Source organism: Giraffa tippelskirchi, chromosome 7 (genome assembly GCF_054371585.1).
Source record: "Giraffa tippelskirchi isolate mGirTip1 chromosome 7, T2T-mGirTip1v1.2.pri, whole genome shotgun sequence".
Taxonomy (NCBI): domain Eukaryota; kingdom Metazoa; phylum Chordata; class Mammalia; order Artiodactyla; family Giraffidae; genus Giraffa; species Giraffa tippelskirchi.
In genome coordinates, this window is record NC_137281.1 from 120,103,828 (window position 1) to 120,130,909 (window position 27,082).

The 27,082-nt window shown below is 39.1% G+C and overlaps 1 protein-coding gene across 5 annotated transcripts; it reads left to right on the forward strand.

Moving 5' to 3' along the window:
- Positions 1–12,566: 12,566 nt before the first annotated feature.
- LYSMD2 (LysM domain containing 2) lies at positions 12,567–26,064 on the forward strand. Of its 5 annotated transcripts, none has more exons than XM_081508226.1 (3): positions 12,567–12,866; positions 23,932–24,260; positions 25,485–26,064. In XM_081508226.1, the coding sequence occupies exons 1-3, from the start codon at positions 12,591–12,593 to the stop codon at positions 25,525–25,527; spliced, it is 648 nt and encodes a 215-aa protein (XP_081364352.1). In that variant the 5' UTR covers positions 12,567–12,590; the 3' UTR covers positions 25,528–26,064. The 5 variants fall into 5 exon arrangements, with proteins under 5 accessions (XP_081364352.1, XP_081364354.1, XP_081364353.1 ...); XM_081508228.1 differs by lacking the exon at positions 12,567–12,866 and adding an exon at positions 12,991–13,425; XM_081508227.1 differs by lacking the exon at positions 12,567–12,866 and adding an exon at positions 12,991–13,197.
- The last annotated feature ends 1,018 nt before the right edge of the window (positions 26,065–27,082 follow it).

The following is a 27,082-nucleotide window of genomic DNA, read 5'->3' on the forward strand; positions in this document are numbered from 1 at the left end:
ACAAAGAAGCAAAGATAATAAAGCAAAAATCAGAAGAAATAAAAGGGAAAAGAAAAAATATATAATCATAGTGAGACATACTAACATTTCTCTGAGAATATTTTTATCAAGTGAAGAAAAAATAAGGAGTATCTTGAATGATGTCATTAATAATTTAAATATATTTCTATTTAATTTATATTAATCATATCCTATACAAATATATTTAAAACTTTATATCTCATACATTGTTATTAGATGTCCATAGGACATTTAGAAAAACTGGCAAAAAGATAGACATTACCAAGTTTCAAAAAGTAGAATTTTTTTACGTGTGTGATTCAGTTATACATATACACATATGTTATTTTTGAAATTATTTTCCATTATGGGTTACTACAAGATATTGACTATAGTTTCCTGTGTGCACAGGTTTTTGTATAGACATATGTTTTTATTTCTCTTGGGTATATAACTAGGAATAGAATTGGTAGGTCATATGGTAACTTTGGGCTTCCCTGGTGGCTCAGATGGTAAAGTGTCTGCCTGCAATGCAAGAGAACTGGGTTCGATCCCTGGGTCGGGAAGATCCCCTGGAGAAGGAAATGGCAGCACGCTCCAGTACTCTTGCCTGGAAAATTCCATGGACAGAGGAGCCTTGTAGACTACAGTCCATGGGGTCACAAAAAGTCGGACATGATTGAGGGATTTCACTTCACTTCACTTCATGGTAACTTTATGTTTAGCATTACTATGTTTAGCATTTTGAGAAACTGCCAAACTGTTTTCCAAAGTAGCTGCACCATTTTATGTTCTTACCAGTCATGTGTGAGCATTCCAACTTTTCCATATCTTTGTCAACACTTGTTGATGTGTCTTTTTAAATGCATGAGACAAATGCTCAGGGCCGGGGCAATGGGATGACCCAGAGGGATGGGATGGGGAGGGAGGTGGGGGGGGGTTCAGGATGGGGAACACATGTAAACCCATGGCTGATTCATGTCAACGTATGGCAAAAACCACTACAATATTGTAAAGTAATTAGCCCCCAACTAAAATAAATAAATTTATTAAGAAAATAAATAAATAAATAAAGAATGTCATCTTGGTACAATAAAAAAAATAATAAAATAAAAATAATTATTATAGCCATCCCATTTAGGGTGAAGTGATATCCCATTGTGGTTTTGATGTGCATTTCTTCAATGCGTAATCATATTGAACAATTTTTTCATGTGCTTACAGATCATTTTTATATTTTCTTCAAAGAAATGTCTATTAAAATCTTTTTCCTGCTTTTTAAAAACAATTTATGTTTTAATTTACTTTTGGCTGCACTGGGTCTTGGTTGCTGCACGCGAGCTTTCTCTAGGTGCAGTGAGTAGGGGCTACTTTCTAGTTGGGCTCCTCATTGTGGTGGCTTCTCTTGTTGAGGAGCACAGGCTCTAGGGCACATGGGCCTCAGTAGCTGCAGTACGTGGGCTCAGTAGTTGTTGCACATGGACTTAGTTGCTCCACAGCATGTGGAATCTTTCCTGACCAGGGATCAAACCCTTGACAGGCAGATTCTTAACTATTGGATCACCAAGGAAGTCCACTTTTAATTGGGTTATTTGTCTTTTTATTACTGATCTATAAATATTTTTCATATGTTCTGATTATAAATTCCTTATCAGACATATTATTTGCACATATTTTTTCTCATTCTGTGAATTGTTCTTTTTTCTATTAATAATTTTTTGATGGTATCCTTTGGTAAACACTCTTTATCAGTTTGAGGAAGTTCCTGTCTATTCCTATTTGGTTCAATGCTTTTATCATGAATGGGTGTTGGATTGCATCAAAGACTTTTTCCAGTCTATTAAGATGATCATGTAGATTTTTTTCATTTATTCTATTAATATGGTATATTACATTTATTTTCAGATCTTAATGAATTATTTATTCCTGAGATAAATCCTACTTCATCATGGTGTATAATCCTCTTTACAATCATTGAGTTTAGTTTGCTAGTATTTTGTTGAAAACTTTTTCCATATTCATAGGAGATATTGGTCAGTGATTTTCTTATCTTCTGATGTGCAGACTAGTTTTGATATCAGAGTAATTCTAGCCTTATAGAATGAGTTAGAGGTGTTGCTTCCTCTTGTATTTTTGGGAAGCATTTATGAAGGATTGGTATTAATTCTTTAGATGTTTGGTAGAATTTATCAATGAAACCATCTGGGCCTTGGCTTTTCTTTACTAGAAATTTGGAAATTACTAATTCAATCTTTTTGGTTGAATTCAGATTATGTATTTCTTCTTGAGTCAGTTTTGTTAGTTTGTGTTTTTCTAGGACTGTATCCATTTCATCTAAGTTTTGTAGTTTCTTGGCAAATAGTTGTTCATAATATTTCTTTATTATCTTTTTTATTTCTGTTGTATCAATATTGATGTTCCCCCTTCATTCCTAATTTTAGTATATGCATTTCTTTGTTTTTCTCTTGGTCAGTCTAGCTAAAGGTTTGTCAATTTTGTTGATCTTTTCAAAGAACCAACTTTTGGTTTTGTTGATTTACTCTATTTTTTTCTAGTCTCTATTTCATTTATTTTGGGTATAATCCTTATTAACTTTAATTATGGCCAAGATGGTTTCACCGATGAATTCTACCAAGAATTTGAGGAAGAAATGATACCTATTCTCCATAATCTCTTCCCAGAAAACAGAAGCAGAAGGAACACTTCCTAACTCATTCTATGAGGCCAATATTATCCTAATACCAATACCAGACAAAGATATTACAAGAAAGAAAAATTACAGGTCAATATCTCTTATGAAAATACATGCAAAAGTCTTCAACAAAGTATTAACAGAGTCTAGCAATATATAAAGAAGTTTACATTACTAGCAAGTGGGGTTTATTCCCAATATGCAAGGCTGGTTCAACATTCAACAAATCGGTGAATATAAAATTAATATAATCCATCACATCAACAGGCTAAAGAAGAAAAGAGTCCTAAGACTGTCAATAGATACAGAAAAGGCATTGACAAAATCCAACATTCATTCATTATGAAAAGCTCTCAAAAAAGTCCCCCCTTTTCTAGAGGGGACCATCCTCAACATGATAAAGAAGATGTATAAAAAACTACAGCTGACATACCTAGTGGTAAAAAACTAGATGCTTTCCCTCTAAGATCAGAAACAAAATGAGTATGTCTCCTCTCTCTATTCCGATTCAACATCATACTGAATGTAGCAAGACTAGGAGAGGGAAGGTATATATAGTTTGGGAAGGAAGAAATAAAAGTCTTTGTTCATAGATGACATGATTGCCTATGTAGAAAATCCCAAAGAATTATTTTAAAAACCTTCTGGAACTGAACTATGTATATTACCATATGTGAAATAGATCACCAGTCCAAGTTCGATGCATGAAACAGGGCACTCAAAGCTGGTGCACTGGGACAACCCAGAGGGATGGGATGGGGAGGGAGAGGGGTTTGGGATGGGAGACACATGTACGCCTGTGACTGATTCATGTCAATGTTTGGCAAAACCACCACAATGTTGTACAGTAATTAGCCTCCAATTAAAATAAATTAATTAATTTTAAAAAGTAAAAGTTGAGTGATACACATACATATATATGTATACATATCATGTCATATATATAACATACATATTATATATCTATCACATAGAATTTACAAGTCATTCCAAAAAATTATTTAATCTCATATTTCTAACTGAATATATATGCAAAGGAAATGCTTATCATTAACTATACTGTTGAGTTGTAAAATTAATATTTTTATTCTCAGATTGTTGTATATGTAATATTCAATAAAACAAACCAGAAATTCTGTTATCTCAGAAAATAAAAAACCTTCTGTGACTAATATGTGATTATAACAAGGTTGCAGATTACAAGTCAATACACAAAGGCAATTGCTTTCCTGTAATTGTAGTTTGAAATTAAAAACACAATATCATTTACGTTAGTACCAAAAAAATGAAGAAAGAAAAAGATATTTAGGTAGATGTATAATATCTATATGATCAATAAAACTCTGATGAAAGGAATCAAAGATTTAAATGGTGAGGTATTTCAAGTTTATATAGAGAAAAACTTCATACTGTTAGGATGCCAATTCTTTCCAACATGACCTATAGATTCAGTGCAATCTCAATTAAAATCTGAGCAAGTTATTTTGTAGATGGTGGTGGTTTAGTCGCTAAGTCACTAAGTCCAACTCTTGTGACCCCATGGACTGTAGCCCACCAGGCTCCTCTGTACATTGGATTTCCCAGGCAAGAATACTGGAGTGGGTTGCCATTTCCTTCTCCAGGGGATCTTCCCAACCCAGGGATTGAACTGGGATCTCCTACAGTGCAGTCAGATTCTTTACCAACTGAGCCAACAGGGAAGCTTATTTTGTAGATATCAACCAACTAATTCTAAAGTTTATATGGAAAGGCGAAAGACCTAGACTGGTCAATGCAATACTGAAGAGGAAGAACAAAGTCAAAGGACTTAATGCTACCAACCTTCAGGATTTACTATCAAGCTATAGTAATCGTAACAGTGTGGTACTGATGAAAAAATAGGCAAATAGATCAATGGAACAGAATAGAGCCCAGAACTAGACTCACACAAATATGGTTAACTTAGCTTTGACAAAAAAGCAAGGCCAACTCAGTGGATAAATGATAGTCTTTTTGACTAATGGTGCTTAGTAACTGGACATCCACATCGCAAAAGAATAAATTTAAATGCAGAGTTCTCACCATTCACAAATATTAACTCAAGATGGAACATAGATCTAAGTTCCAAACACAAAGCTTATGGCAAATAGAAAACAACTTTGGAGAAAATCCAGGTGACTCTGGATTTGATGATGACTTTCTAGATGCAACACCAGAAGCAAATTCATGAAAGAGAAAATTGATGTGTTGGGCTTTATTAAAGTTGAAGATTTCTACTCTGAGAAATACACTGTTAAAAGAATGAAAAGGCAAGTCAAAGACTGGGAAATATATTTGTTGGCAAAGTTGTGGAGAAATTGGAATCTTTGTACATTGCAGCAAGTTGGAATGTGAAACCGTACAACTGCTATGGAAAACAGTTTGGTGGTTTCTCAAAAAGGTAAACATATGACCCAGCAATTTTAGTCCTAGGTATCTATCCAAAGAAATCGAAAATAAGGACTTGAATAGATATTTATAAAATGCCAATGTTTATTGTAGCATTATTTACAATTGCTAAAAGGTAGAAACAACCCAAATGTCCATCAGCAGATGAATGGACAAACAAAATGTGATATATCCATATTATGAAGTATTATTCAACCATAAAAAGGACTGAAGTTCTGACACATTACAACATGGATGAACCTTGAGGACATTATGCTAAGTGAAACAAGTTGTACACAAAAGGACAAATATTGTAAGTTTCTATTTATATGAAATGTCTAGAATAGATAAATTCATAGAGATAGAGGTTACCAGGGGCTGGAGAAAGCAGAAATAGGAAGTTACTGCTTAGTGTTTATAGTTTCTGTTTGGAGTGATGAAAAAGTTTTGGAAATAGACAGTGTTGTGATGGTTGCACAACACTGTAAAGTGTAATTGGTGCCACTGTACTTAAAAATGGTTCAAGTGGTTAATTTTGCTATATATGTATATGTATTTTTTACCACAAATAAAAAACTAATAAGGTACTATGAATGTAAAATACTTTATATGGGTGAGTTGTATGATATGTGAATTATTTCTCAATAAAGCAGTTAAAATATGCAATTATGTAAATATAGTACAATTTACTTATCTGTTCTGCTGCTGAATAATTGATTGTTTCCAGTTTTTGTTACTCTGAATGATGCTACTGTGGACTTTTTCACAACATGTCTCCTGGTGTATAGGTATGAGATTTTCAACAGGGGATATACAGTCTCTAGTATTGGAATTTCTGATTTATAGGGAATGCACATGTCCAATTTTGTAGTTTTGTTTATCTTAGCAAGTGTTTTTCAAAGTGGCTGTACCAAATTATACTCCTCCCAGCAATGAATAGAATTCCTATCTTCGCTGGTCACTGGTCTTGCCAGACTTAGATTTTGTCAATCTGGTGAGTGCAAAAGGGTTACTTTTTCATCTTAATGTAAATTTTTCTGATTTTAATGAGATTGAGCATCTTTTCATATGTTCATTCACAATTAGGATTTTTTTCTTCTGTAAAATTCTAGTTATGCCCTTGGAATATGTCTTTTTTTTTATTGTTATATAGGAAGTAGCTCTTTAAATATTCTGGATATTAATCTTTGGTTGATTGCATATGTTAAAAATAAAACATTCCTTACTATCAACATTTATGCAGTTTCTGAATTCAGATAGCCAGAGTTCAAATAATGAAGAACGCCTAGTTTTCAGATCTATTTGGTTCTTGCTTTTCATGTAAAAACTAACTAGAATTTGGATACTGAGGAATAATTCAACATTTTATTAAAATACTTTTGGTTCCTAGGACATATGTCTCTTAGTTTCTAATTTGTCTTTTTGTTTTCCTTAACGTATCATCTTGTTATCAGAAGTTCTCAATTTTAATGTTGTCATGCTTATTAATCTTTTATGAATAAAACTTTTTTTTAGTCTATCTAAAGAAATCTTGTCTTGAGAACATAAGGATACTTTTCTCTATATTCTTCTAAAAGCTTTGAAATTTTATCTTTCACATTTAAGTCTGTAATTCAGCTGAAATTAAATTTTGTGTGTGATAGGAAGTAGAGTCTACCATATAGATAGCTAATTGTCCTGATGTCATGTGTTTTACAGACCATTTCCCAGTGATCTGCTACCTTTGTCACAGATGAAGTTCTCATACATTTGTGATTCTGTTTCTGGGTACATTACTCTTATCCACTGGTTTCCCAGGATCAAAATCATCCTGTTTTAACTATTACAGCTTTATAGTAACTCTTGATATCTGGTAGAGCAGTTTCCTTTTCCTTATTCTTCAGAAATATCTTGGTTGTCTGAGTCTTTGCTTTTCCATATCAACTTTAGAATTAGCTTGTCATATTTCTTGTAAACCCATTGTTATTGCATAGAATATACAGATAAAGTTTTAGAATATTGAAATTTTATATGATTAGAGTCTTCGTGCCTGTGAACGTAGCATAGTTTTTCTGTTTATTTAAATTGTCTTTAATGTATTTTTGGTCTTCCCAGGTGGCTCAGTGATAAAGAATCTCTCTGCCAGTGGGGGTTCAATCCCTGGATAGGGACAATCCCCTGGAGAAAGAAGTGGCAACTCATTTCAGTATTCTTGCCTGGGAAATCTCATGCAGAGAGGAGTGGGGAGGGCCACAGTGCATGGGTTGCAGCGAGTTAGACACGAGTTAATGACTAAACCCCCAATGTATTTTCATAAATTAAAAACTTTCTCTATAAAGATCTTGCTCATCCTTTATTAGACTAATTCTTTGATTCTGTCACTTAATCTATTAATGTCAATATTAAGGCATTCTTGAGTTTCTGGGTTAAAGTCATCTTGTTTATGATGGATTACTTTTTGTATGCACTGCTAGATTTGGCTTACTGATATTTTAAGATTCTTATATCTTTCTTTATGAGTGTGATACTTCCTCAGCTGGTTTAGATTATGGCTATACCATGATAAATATGGTTATATTATGAACCAATTTGAAGATAGTTCCTGCTACTTCTGTTCTGAAAGAGTTTATGTAAGATTGGATTGATGTGTTATTTGAAAGGTTGATAGAATCTTCCAATAAGATCTTCTGATGCTAATATTTTTTTTTGCTGACAAGATTTTAAGCTCTAGTACTGATTCAGTTTCTTTAATGGTTATAGAACCATTCAGACTTTCTATTTCTTCATGTAATAGTTTTGGACAAGTTGTTTTTGGTTCTAGCTTTCAAATTCCTCTTGTTTTGATACATGAGGCTGTCTCTTTTTTCTTGCTGGCTCAATTATGAATTTCATTAAAAATTAAATTGTAAATACTTGTGTTAGGAGGACTTCAAATTAGTTTAGACTTCCAGTTTTCCAGAATCAGAACCAGATATAAATGTCTTCAACTTTATTAGACATGGTCCCATAGCTCTTCAAAGTGGTTGCACCAGTTTACACTGCCATTGAGAATTTCTGTTGTTCAATGGGAATCTTATCAATACTTTAATTGTCCAGTTCTTCTATTTTTGCTAATCTCATGCCTATGATATTATAGTTTTAAATGGAATTTCTCTGCTTATTGGTGAGGCTGTGCATCTTTCCATTGGACACTTGAGTTTTATTTTCTGTAAATTGTCTATTCATATCTTTTAATCATTTTTTAGTGGATGTTTTTCTTTTAATAACTTGTAGGAATTTTAACATATTCTGGATAGTAATATTTGTCAGTTATATGTATTCAAATATATTTCCCCAATTTTATACCTTGTCTACTCAAAATTTTAAGGTGCATTTTCAGGACAGAGGTTTTTATGTGTATAATTTGCCAGTTTTTTTCTTTGTAGTTTGTATTTTTGGTATCTTGTTTAAGAAATTCCTCGCTATCTCAAGATATAAAGATATTCTAAATGTGTTAAAGTTTGCTTTTCCCAATTATATGTTTACTCAATGTACAATTGATTTTGGCATATGGTATAAGGAAGAGATCTAATTTTTTTCCACAAGGATAACTAATTGTGGTAGCAGCATTTTTGGACATAGGTTCATTTCTCTGATATGTGTGGGTCTGCTCCTGGGATTTTTTTTTTTGATGTCCCTTTGTTACATTTGTCTTTCCCAGCATCACTACTGTAATGGTTTAGTTCTCATCCCTTTGTTATAACTCTTGATGATTGTGAAGTTAAGTCTCCCTTCCTCATTCTTCTTCAGGAAAGTCTTGGCTCTTCTTAGCCCTTTATCTTCTATATGAATTTTAAGATAAGCCTGCCATGCCCTTTGAAGAATCCTATAGGAATTTTGGTTGGAATTTCAAAATATTTATGTATTAGTTTGGGAAGGAAATGAAATTTTTCATTATTTTGTATCTTCCCATCCATAAGTGTGGAATATCTGTTTTTGTTTACATCTTATTTTATGTCCTTTAATAAAATGTAATACTTTTTTCCATATAAAGCTTGCTTCTCTTTTATTAAGTTTATTCCTAATTTTCCTTTTGGTATCTAAAAGGATCTCTTTCTACAATTATATTTTCTGATTGTTTGATTCAATTCATAATTGCATAATAATCTGTGTCTTATAGTTTGAACAGTTCCAATTTTAGACATTATCTGTATTACCTGTAAATATTTTAGTATTGTTTATTATCAGTAAATAACAGTTTATTTTTTTTCAATCTCAATTTCCCTTTCTCCCTCTTTTTGTTATTGCATTGGCTAGGATTTCCAGAACAAAATTAAATAGAAGCAGTGATAGAAGCCTTCCTTTTCTTATTCTTATTCTCAAAGGAAGTACTTCTAGTAGTGAGGTTTGTTCTATGTTGTAGGCAGATATACATAAAACTAATTTTGAAGTTCTAGTTGAAGAAGGAAAATATATATATATATACAAAAAATTCAGTCTGAGCTGCAAATGTAGATGTTTAACTTTGGATTAGGGAGAAATCAGTATAAAGTTCACAGGAAGACTAGATATTTGGAAACAGTGCAAATCTATATAGGAAAAAACAACTCACAAAGAACTCTAACCAAATAATATCAAAAAAGCATTGATTCAAACTGATTAATTTCTGAAAACTAGAAGAAACTTCTAGAGGGGCTTCTAGAGACTTGTAGCTAAAGGGGCTTCCCTGGTAGCTCAGCTGGTAAGAATCCACCTGAAATGAGGGAGACCTGGGTTCAGTCCCTGGGTTGGGAAGATCTCCTGGAGAAGGGAAGGGCTACTCACTCCAGTATTCTGCCCTGGAGAATTCCATGGACTATACAGTCCCTGGGATCACAGAGTCGGACACGACTTAGCAATTTTCAGTTTCGGAGGAAACTCTAGCTTTTTGATCACAAAAAGGAATCATGGAGAAAATCCTGAGAATTGTGTTGAATTTATTTCAGACCATTTTACAACTGTTTTGAAGGTGTTTTATGACTTGGGATCTCTTAAGGCTGGAGAAATTGAAAATAACTAGGGACAGCTTAGAAATTAGTCCTGATAAGAGAGAAGTGGGATGGCTTATGGATCTTTGTATGTTTTTGGTGTTAACTCTTCCCCTGCACTTATACAGAGGACTTGGTCATTTTATGAAGGAATTCAATGATCATTTTCTGCCCCTTTATGTGTACTGTTCCATCTTTTGGGAATCTCTGATTCTCAAAGTCATTTTCCTGTTTCCTTATTTAGGCCTGTCTTTCCCCACTTTATATCAGCACTTCCAAAACTGTAGAAATTCTGAGGGAAAAAAGGGGGTTCCATGGTCAAATGAGTTTGAGAAGTACAGTGTTAAGCAAAATTCAATAGCTTATTTTACTACAGGACCTTCTAGAGACTTCAGTATGCTAATGTGCATTGTGACTCTCCAAAAGGCAAATAGAGATTGCAGTGTTTCCTCAAGTAATTGATCATGGAGCCCTTTCCAAAGAATATCTAATAATACTCATAGAACCCAGTTCATTAATCTTCAAATAAAGACTTCTGGTTCTTCGGTAAACTTTTCTTTAGTGGAAGATATGCTCTATGCTGTCTCTTTACTAGACTTCAACTCCGAGGTCAATTTCTCCTGTTTTCTTGAAATATTACCTGATTTCCTTTATATTTTGGAACACTTTGATCTCCTTTACATTCTGATCTCCTTTACATTCCGCCTCTTTCTTAGGTCCTGGGATGGGCACTCTGGATACCACTCAAGAGTTCAAGTTCATCCATAGAAGACTTTTGCTCAATAACCTAAAACAGTTTTCAGGATCTTTCTACTCCACCTCAATTCAACTATCAGTACTTTTGATGCTTTATTCAAGGCACTGAGCTAAGTATGCACTGCTGAAGCTAAAAAGGATAAATAACATCTCGTTTTACCTCTCAAGAGTATGTATAGAAGAAATAAGACAAGTGTAGGACACAAAACGCAAGTTAAATGCTAAGCAAGAGGTACAAACCACCTTGGAGTTCAGTGGAGAAACAATAACAAGTGGGCATTTGGGGGACAGGTACAGGTGGGAAGAATCAGGAAAGATCTCATTTTGAGATGTATCATTTGGGATGGACCTTAAATTTTTCTTAAATGTAGACAGAGAGACTGGAGAAGGGTTACAAGCGTAGGGTATAGCATATGCCAGGCATGAAAGTAAGAAGGAGGGGCAAGTTCAAGTGCTTCCGTCTGGCGGGAGCATATGGAGATTGCAGGATGAGTTGTAGATGGGATACGGCCGGAGCATGAACAATAAAAATGGGAAAAAGGAGTTGAGTGCCAGTGTGAGTTATATAAATACTGTTGTCCATAGGAAACCACTGAAGAATTTTTGAGTGGGATGGTGATTCGGGGACCACTTGTTCCTCCCCATCTCTTATCCTGTCTTCTGAACTCTAGTTCCTTTGTCTCTGTCCAGCACAGACACATATCGAAACTTCAGCCAATGAATCAAATCTCCAGTCTCCTAATCTGCCTATAGGGTACCTCCTCTTGGAGAGCTGTCCAGAGTACAACAGAATCCCGAGTGCTAGATTCTAATAAATGTGCACCCACTCTGTGTAGAATACTATCAGAAGGCAGAAAGTTGAGGAGAAGGTGTTCAGATAAAGAATACAGATAAGAGGCCATTGGTGAAGTTAATGCTAAAACTTTGGAGAGTCATGATTTCAAGGTATTGAGGAGGAAAATGATAAGAAAAAATTGGGGGCAGGTAGTAAAGTCTAAGTAGTGAGCCAAGAGAATGGACTGTAGCTAGGCAGACTTGCAAGGCAGTGCAGGATTTAAATTGGCACTGGTGTGCAATGAAGAATGAAACCAAAGCGAGTGAAGGGTTAGTTAGAGGTCACACCAGGCCTTAGAAGCACTATCCTCCCCGGAGTGTTGAGGGCACCGGACCCTGAAAGGCTCTTGAGATGGGCCTGGAGAAATTGTGTGTGTTTAATGGTCTTAATTTTTCTGTGAGGTCCTGGGGTAATGGGGGCGGGGGCGGGAAGTACCCTTGGCTGGGAGAAGTTCAAGATATAAGAAAGCTGAAGCCTGCTGTGGAATCAATAAAGGAGGCAGAGCAAAGCTTTGGTGTTTTGCTTTGGGCAGAGTGGGGCTCTGTCGGCCCGGCGCGGGATTCCACCCCGGGACCGAGGGCGTCTATGGGGCCTCCGTGGCTACACTGCCGGGAGCCTTAGCGCTCTCCGCCTGTCGCACCGCGGGGCCAGCCGGGTGGGCAGGGTGGAGCCGAGCGGTCCGCAGGGCAGCAGCCGGAGCTCGTTTCGCTCTCCCTCCTGCAGGTGCGCCTGGAAAGGCGGACGCGGAGGAGCGGGCGCCCGCCATGGCGGGCCCGCATCTTCCCACCGAGACCTCCAGCCCGCCGCCCCCGCGGAACGGCCCTCCGCAGCCCCTGTGAGGAGGAAGAGGAGGTGGCGGCGGACGAGGCGCCGCCCCTTTGGCGAGCTTCCCGACCCGGCGGCCTCCGCAGGACCCATGGCGGATTCCTCGCCCGCTCCGTCCCTGCGGGCAGGCGGCCCCCGTGCGCCCCGGCCCTCGGCCCCCTCGCCATCGCCGCCGCACTCCCGCTCGGGCTCCGAGGCCGAGGAGGCCGAGCTGTCGCTGAGCCTGGCACGCACCAAGACCCGCTCGTACGGTAGCACGGCCAGCGTGCGGGCGCCACTGGGCGCCGGCGTCATCGAGCGCCATGTGGAGCACCGGGTCCGCGCCGGCGACACGCTGCAGGGCATCGCGCTCAAGTACGGAGTCTCGGTGAGCAGGGCTCGCGGCCGCGGGCGGGGGCTCAGCGGCTCGGGGCGGGGCGCGCGAGGAGCCGGGCGTCGAGGAGCAGCCAGCGGCCCCCGGCGGCTTGGCCTCGAGCGCTCGCCCTGCTCGCGTTGCCGGGACAGCGACGGTCGCCAGAGCCGCTCTGGTAGCCAGAGGGGCGGGCCGTGAAGGCTCTCCCGGGTGGGCGCATCGAGTTCCCGATGCCCTGCCCACACTCGGATAGGATCCGCTGCGTGAGGAAGGCCGGAGAGGACCAGGGCATCGGCACCACCTGGATCCAGATTCGCCCGATTTTCATTCTGGGTCATACTGCTATGTAATATTTCCTGAATGCCGAACTGATGTGTGGATTTGGGCAGAGAATTTTTGTTTTCTGGGCAAACAAGCACTATGATGAGTCAGGAAGGGTACAGGTGTTCCCGCCGGATGGTTCTGGTTCTATTGATTATGCTTCTTTATTTAGAAGTGAAATTACACTCCTGGACTCACTGGCAACTGTGAATGTGACACCTGTCGCTAAGCAGCGGCCAAGAATGTGGTCCAGGTGAGCTGGAGAGCTGTGTTATAAATTTATAAGTGAGGGTGTGCTTGTGCCTTGGGCCTATTGCATTACACCTCTGGGAAGAACATGGAAACCTGAGGGAACATATTTTTCATTAAAATTACTTATAATTAACTTTGAACTATGTGATGGCCTTTTTACATATGAGTTCTGTGTCAGTTTTCAATGTTCTTCCCTGAAGCACCCTAGACAGCAATAGGAAGAAAGGTGATCTTGTCTTTATCTTTCTCTGCAAGTGAAACTCTTTCTGGCCCTTCACCAGTGACAGAGACTGAGTCATCTTGTTTGCACACCCAAGCTGGTGTGTGTTTACCTGGCAGGTCCTACTATCATTTAAACAGTCTGAGAGCATGGATCTTGCTGTGCAGACATGAACGGAGGATTTCGTGCCATGGTTTGTCCTATTCTGCCCTCTTGGGAGTTTCTAAATGTGAACATAGAACTTCAGTCCTTATATTTGCATTCATGAGGACTGGTTTGAGTCAGAGCCAGAAGCAGCAGTTAGGAAGTTATCTATTGAATGCCTGCTGTGTGCCAGGCGTTGCATTCGTCCTGTACCATCTTGTTCTTACTCAGTTTGATTTTCCTGCTAAGGCTTGGAGATAGGTATAATTAATCTCCTTTCTACAAATGAGAGGTAAGGATATTTTCCAGTATTCCATTCCAATATTCCAATGCTTATTCATTGAGATTAGCTTGAATTAGCACAGTGATAAAGCATTTGCTTTGCTCTAGGTATTATTTCTGATTTCCATCCTTATTTTTATCCTAGTCTTATTAAGAGCTATCTTTCTCATTTTGATTCCTCCAGAAGGACAGTCTTTTCTCTCTGGTTTCTGTGCATCTTTTCTAGTTAATACTAGGCCAGGCTCACTGTACCTAGGAATCCATGATATCCAGAGAGTGTTATTTCCCAGGCTTCTACCCACAGCAGTCTCTCTGCACCTCATTGCCCTCCACGATTCCATTTGGGTTGCTCAGAGCTCCTGAACATCTGTTCACTGCAGTTCTCCACCTTTGATCAAATGCTTTCTAATCCCTGTTTTCGCTAATGTAGATCCTGTTCCTCATAACCTTATCATCCCTTCTCATTAAAGTGTAAGTCAGATTTTTCATTACCTTTATAAAGACTTAATTTTAAGATGTTAAGCTCAAATATAGTGAATTGGAAACTATAATCTGTAACCACAATCTATTTTAGTGTTTCTCAACTGCATCCCTATAGATACTAGGGACTGGATAATTCTTTGTCTCAGGGGACTGTTCTGTGCATTGTAGGATGTTTAGCAGCATCTCTGTTCTCTGCCCAGTAAATGCCACTAGCATCCCCCACTCCCATCTAGAAATTCATCCACATATTCCCTGAGAAATCCCCCCTCTTGGTTGAGTACCAATGGTTCTCATTTACTTTGGACTTTGAACTCCAGTTGATGAAATTTTTAGAAACTCTTCCCAATGGTTATACAGAACTAGTGAAAGTGCAGATACTCACCATAACAGTGAAGTGATATTATTGCAGTTATTAACTGTGGCTGCTGCTAAGTCGCGTCAGTCGTGTCCGACTCTGTGCGACCCCATAGACGGCAGCCTACCAGGCTCTCTCGTCCCTGGGATTCTCCAGGCAAGAACACTGGAGTGGGTTGCCATTTCCTTCTCCAATGCATGCAAGTGAAAAGTGAAAGTGAAATCACTCAGTCGTGTCTGACTCTTAGCTACCCCATGGACTGCAGCCTACCCGCTCCTCCGTTCATAGGATTTTCCAGGCAAGAGTACTGGACTGGGGTGCCATTGCCTTCTCCGCAGTTATTAACTACAGATGTTAATTAGACTTACTCACTGAAAATTGGTTTTATGTGGAAATTAAAAAGGCAGAAAGGTTTTTCGTTTCTCAGTTAAACAGAAAGAAGTTGAGTTAGTTAAGTTTCTCATATTGATTGCCAAGATCACCCACATCGTATTTACATTAAATTGCTTAAAGGAGTAGGTGATGAGAAGTTGGAGATTTACAGCTTACCTCAAACCTACTGGATCAGAATATCCAGTACAGGAGCCCAGGAATGTTCCTGTTTTATAAGCATGGCCTCTTTGCTCATTCAAAATGTACTGTCCCTTCTTGGGATCGTTGAACTTGCTGTTCCATCCGTCTGCAGGGAGCACTTTCCCTGACATGGCCCTGTGTCATAGCTGGGGGATCTGTCCAGTCACATAGAGCCCACGCTTAGAGGAATCCTGCAGTTAATGCTCTGCTGTTGCTGTCTTTAAATGTTTAACAATTTGTTAACAGTGGCCCCACATTTTCACTTCCCTTGTGCATGTGTGCTCAGTCACTTTAGTCGTGTCAGACTCTTCGCGACTCTGTGGACTGTGGTCTGCCAGACCCCTCAGTCCACGGGATTCTCCGGGCAAGAATACTGGATTAGGTTGCCATTTCCTTCTCCAGGGGATCTTCCCAACCCAGGGATCGAACCCATGTTTCCTGCCTTGCAGGTGGATTGTTTACCAGCCAAGCCACCTTGGGACCTGCAAATCATGTTGCTGATATTGGCTTTGTGACCTGTTCTCCCACTGCCTTCAAGTTTTTGCTTAAAGGCCTCCTCCTTGAGGCCTTCCAGACCACTCCATGTCAAATTGCAACCTTCCTTCACCCCAGTGCCCTTCCTCTCTTTCCTGTTTTGCTTTCTCAACAGTGTTTATCATTCATCAGATTTTTCTTTTTTTTCCCCAGCTTCTACCTTTCTGGTGATACATTAGTGAATAACTAAAAGTTCTTACCCTCATAGAGCTTATATTTTATTCAGTGGAGACAGTAAGTAAACAAAGTATATTATATGGCAGGTACTGACAAGCAGAATGAAAAAAAAAATTAAGCAGGGAAAGGAGATTAGGCTGGTGGCTGTGGCTGCAATTTCAAATGGTGTGGCCGTGGAAGACCTCAGTGAGGGAAACTGAAACTACTGGGGATGAATTGAGAAGCTATTAAATATAGTTCAGCTCTCAGACACAGACTTGCTGGGGCTGGAATTTCCTGGGCTGTGCTTATCTCCACTGAGACATTAAGTCCCTTCCCTTAAGCCAGTATTCTAGATTTTACTACAGCTTTTGCATTGATGCCAGTTCCTTTCATTGGGGGCAAGCCTGTGGAGGGAACTGACCAATCGGGCAGCTGCTGGGAACTTTTTGTTTAGAAGCCCTGTGTATAACTAGAAATTGAGTGAGAGGCAGCAAGGGAAGCTGTTATTTGCACAAACTTTGTCTTTCTTGTTTACCCCCTCAAAACTTCCCTGACTTCTACCCTCTCCAGACAGTTGTGCCAACCCTCTCCCCCTCCAACCCCATGTCCAGAGTCACTTCCTGTCCAGTTTTATTCCTAGGGTCTTCTCTTTGTCTTCCAATGAGCTGTTGAGCCCACTTGCTTTTTCACACTTCTCCTATCAGAAGTCGGAGAAGGCAGTGGCACCCCACTCCAGTACTCTTGCCTGGAAAATCCCATGGATGGAGGAGCCTGGTAGGCTGCAGTCCGTGGGGTCGCACAGAGTCGGACATGACTGAGGTGACTTAGCAGCAGCAGCCTATCAGAAGTCACCTTGCTGAGAAAAGGTGAAATGATTTTCATTTTAGGGGAACAAGTGTGGTGAGTTAGAAATGTAAGTGTATGTAAATCTTTTGTGTTTAGAACTTTAGTCCCTTCTGCCGTTACTGGAAATTGTTGACTTTGCTGGTCGAAGGGGAGAGAACCATAAATAAATAGTATTGCCTGTTATAAGAGGCATGGTACTAAGGTAGTCCTTAGTAGTTTTAGGGTTTAATAGATTCTCATGCCTTCTTTATTTAAAAGCAACTTTATCAAAGTATAATTTATATACTATAGAATTCACCCATCTTAAGTGTACAATTTAAGGATTTTTCAAAAGTTGTGCAGCTGATCTCGGGTGGCCTCAGCCTGCAGTGGCTTGGAGTGGGGCTTAGGTTCCCAGTCAGAGATTGAGGCCAGGTCACGGCAGTGAAGGCACCAGATCTTAGCTACTAGACCAGTGGTCAGTGATAAGGGCCCTGACCCTTCAGCTTTGCAGAAAAGAATTTCCACAAAGACAGAAAGTACTGAGGCAAGTAAAGTATGTATTAGGAGGGAAAAAAGAGTACAGTTTGTGTGGGTAGACACATGGGCAGACTCAGAGGGAGAGTCCCTGAGTTGTGCCCTCGTGGCAGGTTGAATTATTTTGGGGGGCCTTTTCTCTGGTTTTCCTTTGGCCAGTCATTTTGATCTGCCTGGTTCACAGTCCATATTTGGCGTATCTCAGTATACTCCCATGTGTGTGCACCCATCTCTTAGCCAGGATGGATTCTACTGAAAAGGCGTCTGGGTAGAACATCCCTTGACAGAACTCCCCTCTGGCCTCCAAGGAGCCTTTCTGTACATGTATGGTCAGAGAAGTCTCCTGACTTCGAGAAATATGTGATCTGATCAGGGCCCAGCCTCCTCTCTTAATTGTCCTGCTATTCTTGTCTTGGAATTTCCATCAATAGAGAATGAATCTCCAGCTGCTTTACTCTGGGGGACCCATCTGCCTCCAGCCTTCCAGCCGTCACCACAGTCCAATTTTAGAATATTTCCATCACCTTGCAAGGATCCCTTACTCCCTGTTCCCTTCCGTCATCCCAGATAACCACGAGTCTGCTTTCTAATCCCTAGGTTTGCCTTTTCTGGACATTTCATAAATGGGATCTCATATATTCTTCTGAGATAGCATGGAGAAGAAATAAATTCTTTTCCTTATTAGCACATGGCAAAGGAGGAGTCTGATCATCACCAACCCTTAGAATTTAATAGGAGATAGCCAGGTGAGGAGGTTGAATCCAGCACTCACTAGAAAATGATCTTGAGAGAATCCTTTAACATCTGAGTCTTGTTTTCCTATAATGGTAATAATAAATGAGAGTTGAGTGTATAAGAAAATATTCCATAAGTGACAGAGTGCTGTGTTAAATGTTTATTATGTATCCTGAAATGTTTTGGGAAGGGTTTTTTTTTTTTTTTTAATGAATAGAGAGGAAGAAAAAGAAGCTTTGAATATTGCATCTCCAGTTAGGTAAGTGGCCCAATGAAACTGATCCAAAATAGCCTTTGAGGAGAGTTCTTGTTCAGGCCCAACAGCAGTTATTGAGATCACTTTTTGGGGGACATTTTGTAAATTCAGAGTGAATTCACCTTTGCACATGTATTTACTGGGGAGTCATTTTAAACAAGTTGTTGATAGATTTGTTCCACCTGTTTTTACCACAGTGGTCCTTGGGGCTGTCCTGTCAGCTCTTACTCGATTTTTTCCTAATCTATTTCTTAGTGAGCAGATGGTAAATTTCACTGAGTCATGCTACTCAGTCCTGATTAGGAAAGACTTAAAATGAAAGCATTTGGCTGCTGTATCTCCCCCTCCTAGTCATCTGCCCTAGGGAAACAAAGGGCAGTTCTGCATCACTCTGAAAAGGTCACACTTTCTATTTTCAGCACTCATTGGGTAGTTGAAAATACTGAATCCAGGGCAGGTGGGAAAGGTGTAGAGTTTTTCAGCTCTTCCTTGGATTGGATCGTGACTTTTCTTAGTTTTATGTGAGGTGAAATTACCAGAACCTTGGACTCATCTAAGTTCAGATGAAAGTATAAAACATTCCAAAGCAAATTAAAATATTTCACTGTTTGGGATTATTTATATCCCTTGTCTGTGCTGCTGCAGTTTCTTCTATAACTCAGCTTCCTGTATCCACTAATGCCTCTTTCTTACCAATCCATTTTCCATAAAGTGGGATGATTTTCAAATCATTCCACTCACTTCCTCCACACACCCTCCAATGGCTTTCCATCACATTTAAAATAAAATCCAAATTTTATTTATTGTATGAGTGACCTACAGCTTGCTCTTTACCCTCTACGTTTCAGACATGAAATTTCAGCTGGGGCCTTGTAACTACTCTCCTTGGCAAGAATCCTTTTCTGTTTCCCCTGACTTTTTGCATGGCTGGTTTCATTCCTTAACTTGACTATTGGTTACAGAGTTTGGAGCCTATACTTGTAAAAAAGAACAAGTTAAGATCAAATTAAATAGCTTTTAAAAAGAAAAAAACTTAATGCTGTTACCTGAGGGCAGTGACAACATTTTATTCATCTGGGATTGTTTATATGAAATTTTCTTTATATATTTTTACTTTTTGGGAGAAATATTTTTTATTCAGAGAAAATTCCTACCTCCTTTTCATTTGCTGAATACATGTTAGGATCTTCCCTTACTTGTTGCTTTCTCACTTTTAATGATAGTTGCTAGCATTTTTAAGTGCTTCTTGTGTGCCATGCATTGTTGTAAATGTTTTACATGAATTAACCCATTTAATTGTCATAATAATCATATTGCGTAGAAAGTACTATTATTTTCCTTAATTTACAGAAAAGAAAACAGACATAGGATATGATTAGAAAATGGTAAAGCCAGAGCTCTTGTTTCTGCTTGCAACCTTATATTAACCTCATTTACCTGTTTTCACCTTCAGTTTCAAATCTGCCCATCCTTAGATTGGTTCCCACCTTGATGCCAACTGTGTCTGGATATTGCTGATGTTCTTGATGCTGGCATCTGTGTGTCATCTTAGAATCTAGATCATCAGACTCAACATATAACTTAAATACTTGCTGGCAATGGTGAAATGGAGGTGAAGCAGTCCCTGACCTGGAGAAGCTTGTTAAAAGAGGCAGTTCTATTGTTGCATCAATGGTACAGTGGCATGCACGAGAGCTGGGGGGCCCAGTCCTTCACTTCCTGGGGACTCCTTGGCTTTACCCAGCTGTGGACTCAGTCCCTTATCTTGTGCTTCCTGTCATCAGCCCCTTGCCTGGCTATGATGGCCTTTCTTGCTCTAAGTGATAGATGTATCAGGGTCCCCAAAGACTACAGCTAGCGCACTCCAAGGGTGCTTCCCTTGAGGGTTTAATGCAGAGACATTTGTAGAAGTGGGAATAGGATTAAGGGATTAAGGGATGGTGAAGCACCGGAGACTAGCAACAGCAGGGAGACATTACTCCTAAGCCTGAGGGCCGGGGGAAGAAGTGTGGTACCCGAAACTGAGGAGAATGGGAGGAGTGGACAAAGGGGCTCCAGGCAGGAACTCTGCCACAAAGGGATGCAGGCACCAGAGTCATAGTGTGGCCATTCTGCTGGTGGCCTTCTTTTGGAACACCGACTGGAATTCCAAGAACGAGGGGCCTTGGGAAGTGCAGTTCTGATGAGGTCAGCCTCCTGGGGTCAGAACAGGCTCAAGAAGACTGGCGGATGGATTGGGAGCTGAGAGTGGGTTTAAAGGGAGAAAAACCAACGCAACAGGTAACTTACTACCGCTTTCTGATTACTTCTCTGGGTTCATCTTTTATGCCTATTTCTCTGCATGCATGCGTGCATGCTCAGTCATGTCCGACTCTTTGTGACCCCATGGACTGTAACCCACCAGGCTCCTCTGCCCATGGGATTCTCTAGGCAAGAATATGGGAGTGGGTTGCCATTTCCTCCTCCAATTTCTCTGACCTATGTTAATTAATTAATCCATCCATCCTAAGCACTTAGTGTGTATATCTTTGCTCGACCTGGGAAGCTATAGAAATAACAGGTCTTGTCCTGAGGGAATTCACGGTTTATGGTCGATGTTCCCAGCCCTTCCTCAACAACCAGATCCTGCTGTTCCCAGCTGTTTCTGTCTTCCATCATTATTTCCAGATCACAGTGACTATTAGCAATTGTAGGCCTCTGCCAATAAGTATTTCAAAGGGCACTGTATCATTGAGGGTTCTTAAATTTATAAGTGACAGAAAACTCAAATTGAACTAAGCAAAAAAAAAAAAAAACCCAAAAACAAAAAAGTGGCATTTACTGGCTTATTACTGGAACTGAAGGGCAGGAGGGTATTTGGGCTTCAGGCTTTGGTTCAGTGCTCTAATGGATCTCCTCCAAGGTGACCTTGTAGTTAAGTTCCTTGTGGTAAAAGGATGGCCACCAGCAGCTCCAGACTCATCTCTTTCTTGAAGAAAAAATAGAAGTCCTTCACCTCCCAGACCCAGCAGAAGTCTCCTTGCATCTCTGAATTGTTCCAAGGTGGGACTGTGACCTGTCAGGACAGCTTGGGCACCATGATGCTTCAAAGGGCAGGAATGAGTCATGTGTTCACCCTGGAGCCAGGAGAGGGCTCAGTGTCCTTGGAAGCCCTTGTGCTAAGAGAGATGGAGGACGTGGATGCTAGGTGGTGAAAACAAGAGGTCCTAAAGGCAGACTAGGGTATACCTGAACCTGCTCTGGACACATTTTCAAGTTCTTTAAGTGGCTCAAATCTAAGCCTAAACTAGACCAGAGACACTTAATGATTCTGAGATTTTAATATTGTCTCTAAAATGTATCTACATATGTTCTTTCTCACCCTTGCCTTCTCTCCTTTAACTAGAAACTAGAACATAAAAGACCACCCTACCCAAAAAATAAAAGATAGCATTGAATGTGCTATTTTGTGGATTCAGCTTATAGTTAGAAAGCAGGAAGGAACAGAGTGTATTTTATTTAACTTATTTTTTCAGGCTCTTTGAAGTAGAAATCTAATTTTTTCACTCAGTCAATTTGGCATTAAAGGATCCCAGAATTGGGTTCCATTAGTCATGCACTTTAATCTTGGTGTTGTATGGACTTCAGAGTCAGACAGAAATTCTGGCTTATACAGAACCATGTACACTTGGTCAGATCGGTCATCTCTTGGGCCTTAATTTCTTCATAGGAAAATGGAAAGTAATTACCATTTACTGCTAAATTGTCTCTCCCTTTCACATCTATGTCTTTACATCTGTGTCTCTATCCTGAATGCATATTTATGTATAAATTCCCATTTAATCCCTCCAACCACCCTGTAAAGGGTAGATGATACCTGTTTTATACACGAGGAAATGGGCATAATGAGAGAAGTAACAAATTTATGTTCAGACAGTTTGTGTTGGGGTGAAGCTGGATTTGAACCAGATCTGTCACATCCCCAAGCCTGTGTGCCTAGCTATTATTCCAAGCTGTCTTGTTGACATATCTCACAAGATCAGATGGTGTAGTGCATGTAAAGAGCCTACTAGCATGGTGCAAGTTCCAGGCTAGTTGGCTGGAGAAGCCTGCAGATGCATGATAGTATGGTGTGATGAACCTAAGCAGGTACTTCCCTGACAGTTTTGCACCAGCACAGCCAAGGGGGCTGTTTGCACTTACCTGCATTTGGGGACCTAGGCATGCCACTTCAATCCCTTGAGTCTCCCCTTCCCCATTTGTAAAAGATGAGATGATAATATTGCAGAACTGTTAGGAAGGTTAAATGAGGTAACATATACAAATTCCATTTCCCCTTTCATGCCTACCTTACATCTCCATTTCTTTGGTTTGGAGGAATTCACAGGCTGTGAAACAGTTTAAAGTTTTGAAACCTGTATAAAATTCTGGCTTCTGCATCTCCCCATTACATGATGATTCCATGGTATATAATCTCCTTATTTTGTTTCTTTTATTTGTAAAGTGGATTTTCAAGTACCTAATCCATAAGGTCAGAGAAGGCAATGGCACCCCACTCCAGTACTCTTGCCTGGAAAATCCCACGGACAGGGAAGCCTGGTAGGCTGCAGTCCATGGGGTCGCTAGGAGTCGGACATAACTGAGCGACTTAACTTTCACTTTTCCCTTTCATGCACTGGAGAAGGAAATGGCAACCCACTCCAGTATTCTAGCCTGGAGAATCCCAGGGACGGCGGAGCCTGGTGGGCTGCTGTCTATGGGGTCGCACAGAGTCGGACACAACTGAAGCGACTTAGCAGCAGCAGCAATCCATAAGGTAGAGAAAATAAGATACTGCATGTAAAGTGCTCCCTACCTCTTTCCTTACCTGTCCCACTTATACCCATTCTTCAAGCCCCCATCTAAAGTCAAAAGAGTCAAAATCAGAACCCCACCTTCTCCATGAGGCCTTAATGACTGCTCAGCCTACACCATTCTTCCTAATTTTTGTACTTTCTTCCTCTACTGCCTCCTGTGTCCATTAAATTTACCAAACACAATTCTAGAGATGGGAAGCACTCCATAAAGAAAATCACTGCACTGGGAAGTTTGTTTAAATCAGATAATAGAAATGTTAAAATATGATTGAAATGTATTAAATAATTGCTAAATATTCTACATTTTTTAACTTCAGGGATTTAAGTTGCTTGGTAAAAGCTGTCTTAGAGGGGAAATAATGCAACTGGGGAAAAGTTAGTCTTTCTTCTTATAAAATTGTGAAAGAGAATTTTCTGGCATCTCTTGAAATAACTGGGGGTGTCTGGGAATCAAGAATCTCAGATCCAGAGAAAGCATATTTTGCTCATGAATATTTATAGCTTAGTTGTGTAATAAGCCCTACTTTTGGATTTATTTATATGTAACTGTTTTTTTTTAAACATTTTAGATGGAACAAATTAAAAGGGCAAATAAACTGTTTACCAATGATTGTATATTTCTGAAGAAAACTTTGAACATCCCAGTTATATCAGAGAAGCCTTTGCTGTTTAATGGACTTAACTCAGTAGATTCTCCAGAAAATGAAACTGTTGATAGTTTTTCTCATGAAGAGGAGCTGGTAGCAGCTGGGGAAGACGTCTCTCCTCCCAGTCCTCAAGAATTGGATGTTCAGCCCATGCAGCCTGAGGAAGTATCAGCTAGAGATTTCCTGCAGAGGCTGGACTTGCAGATTAAGTTATCAACACAGGCAGCCAAGAAACTGAAAGAAGAGAGCAGGTAAAAAATACCCTGGAAAAATGTCAGAGGCTGCGTAAATTACTCTTAAAATGTCCTTGCTTGGCCAACTTGTCTTTTTTTTGCCTTTAAAACTAGATTTTAATGCTAGAAAGGCATTTTTAATGTATAAAGTGTAAACAGAGCTACTGCATTCTATATAAAGCATTGTCTGTTGCAGTGCTTTTGTTTGTGGGCCTTATAAAAAATTTACTTCTTTGCTTTAATAGCATAACTATCCAGCTAAGCAATTCTGGAGAGCATCCAAGTAGACATCTAGTTGATACCATCAGAAGAAGCAATGTCCTAGAGAATGCTTGTAAAATGCTGTTCTTTATGAAACTTGTCAAGGACATTGTCTATTATCGGTTACCAGATGTTTCCTAAATTAGGTCTCATGTGAACTTTTCCCTTTGTTCTTTAATTTGGTACTAAGGCAAAACTTTCTCTTATAGAATCAATTTCCTTCTTCCTTTTTGATTCCTAGAATGACACAACTTACTGTGTTTTCTTTTTTGCCCTGGTTACCAGAAAGCTTGCAGCCAAAACTGGTCCTCAGTTCAACTAACCATTGCTGATGGTTAATGTATTTTGTTGTTGTTTAGTTGCTCAGTCGTGTCCAACTTTTTGTGACCCCATGGACTGTATGTAGGCTGCCAGGCTCCTCTGTCCATGGATTTCCCAGGCAAGAATACTGGAGTGGATTGCCATTTCCTTCTCCAAGCAATCTTCCTGACCCATGGATTGAACCCGAGTCACCTGCTTGGCAGGCGGCTTCTTTACCACTGAGCCACCTGGGAAGCCCTTAATATATTTATCCTTCTCCTTTCCGTAGTCCTGATTTTTAATTTCTGTTTTACCCATCTTATTATATATATATGCCTTTTGTTGTAGGTACCTCAAATCCTTTTGACAAAGAGGTAGAGTATTAAAGATACAAATATAAATGTGAATATAATTAATTTATAATTTAATATAAATTTACATAGTATAAACAAATACAGACATATGACAAATACTATTATTTATTCCAATAACTGAGACAGCAGTAAAATGAGGACAATGAAGTATACCTTAGTGTTTGGATTTTGTACAACTTTCAAGGCATGCATGATGTTATAAGCTGATATAACTCCTACCCTGGATATTAAGCTATACAATGAATATATGTATTTTCTTTGTACAATTTTTAAACACTGACTTATGCTGTGTTTCTTTTTTTTTCAGAGATGAAGAAAGTCTCTATACAGCTTCCCTTTATCACAGTTAGATGATCAGGGGGCATAATCGAACCTGGGTTAAGAGATGGTTGGATCATAAAGAAACCAACAACAGATGATTCAAAAGCATCCTTTTTGGATTCTCATAGCATACATCTTTAAATCACAATTAATTAGTTCCAGCTACGGCAGTTGCACTGAAGTCACTAGTTTCCTCAGGCTTTCTGTGATTTTCAGTCTTTATTAATGGCATGATAGCAAAACTGTGTCTTAATGCTCATCACTTTTGCAGGTGGTGGTAGTTTTTAGACTAGCTTTTGTAAATACTAGTTGACATAAAGCCTCAAAGACTATTTACATATTCAAGCTGAAACAATGTTTATCTCCTGAGAAATCCTAATTATGTGAAAAACATGGTTGCTGTTTAAGTGATGCTGATTTTGCTATGTGTTTATAACTTAAGTGCTATATATATATATTTCGATATGTATGACATATTCTGTATTACTATAAAGCAAATTTTGTCTGCTATTTTGTAAAAATAAACTACAGAAGTCTGAATGAGAAAATAAACTATGTTTTCATAACTGAGTCTTCAGTTTTTTTCAACAAATGGGAATATTAGATCGATTTTTAAATTACAGTTTTAAATGGTGACAGCTTCTCTACTTTAATGATCTTTATTGTTATAATTGCAATTTTGGAAAAGGTTTCAAAAATCTAAAAGCAAATAAATTGCAATTACCAGTAACTTTTGCATCTAAGTAATATCTGACTTGTGTTTCAGATATAGTGAAAACATGGAATATATCATAGAAGAAGTAAACAGCACCATGATTAGACACACTGGTAACTTCTAGTTTAGATTTCATTGATAAGTCATGTTATAGAATGTTGTACAGTCACTGGTGCTCATTTGAAGGACTAAGGACTAAGGACTTAGTTAGCTTCTTAGTCACATAATTTGTCTTTTATATATGTACGAGTTACAGCAGTAAACTTTAAGCAATGTATTATTTATAATTAAATTAAATATTTTTTATTGGAGTATGATTGCTTTACAGTGTGACATCAGTTTCTGCTATACAATGAAATAAATCAGTGATATATGTACATATATCGCCTCCCTCTTGGATCTCCCTCCTACTCATCCCCCCATCTTACCCCTCTAGATCAATATTACAAAGCACTGAGCTCAGCTCCCTGTGCTACACAGGTTTCCACTACTTACCTATTTTACATATGGTAGTGTATATATATATATATATATATATATATATATATGTCAATCCTAATCTTCCAGTTTGCCCCTCTCTCCCCTTCCCCTACTCCCGGGTCCACACATCCATTCTCTGTGTCTCCTTCTCTATTCCTGCCCTGCACATATGTTCATCTGTACCATTTTTCTAGATTCCACATATATGCCTTAATATATGATACTTGTTTTTCTCTTTCTGACTTAGTTCACTGTGTATGACAGAACTCTAGGTTCATCCATCTCACTACAGCTGACTCAGTTTTGTTCCTTCTTGTGGCTGAGTAATCATACAATTAAATGTTTTCTATTTCAATGTTTACTCGGAATCAGGTTAAATAAATCTTTAA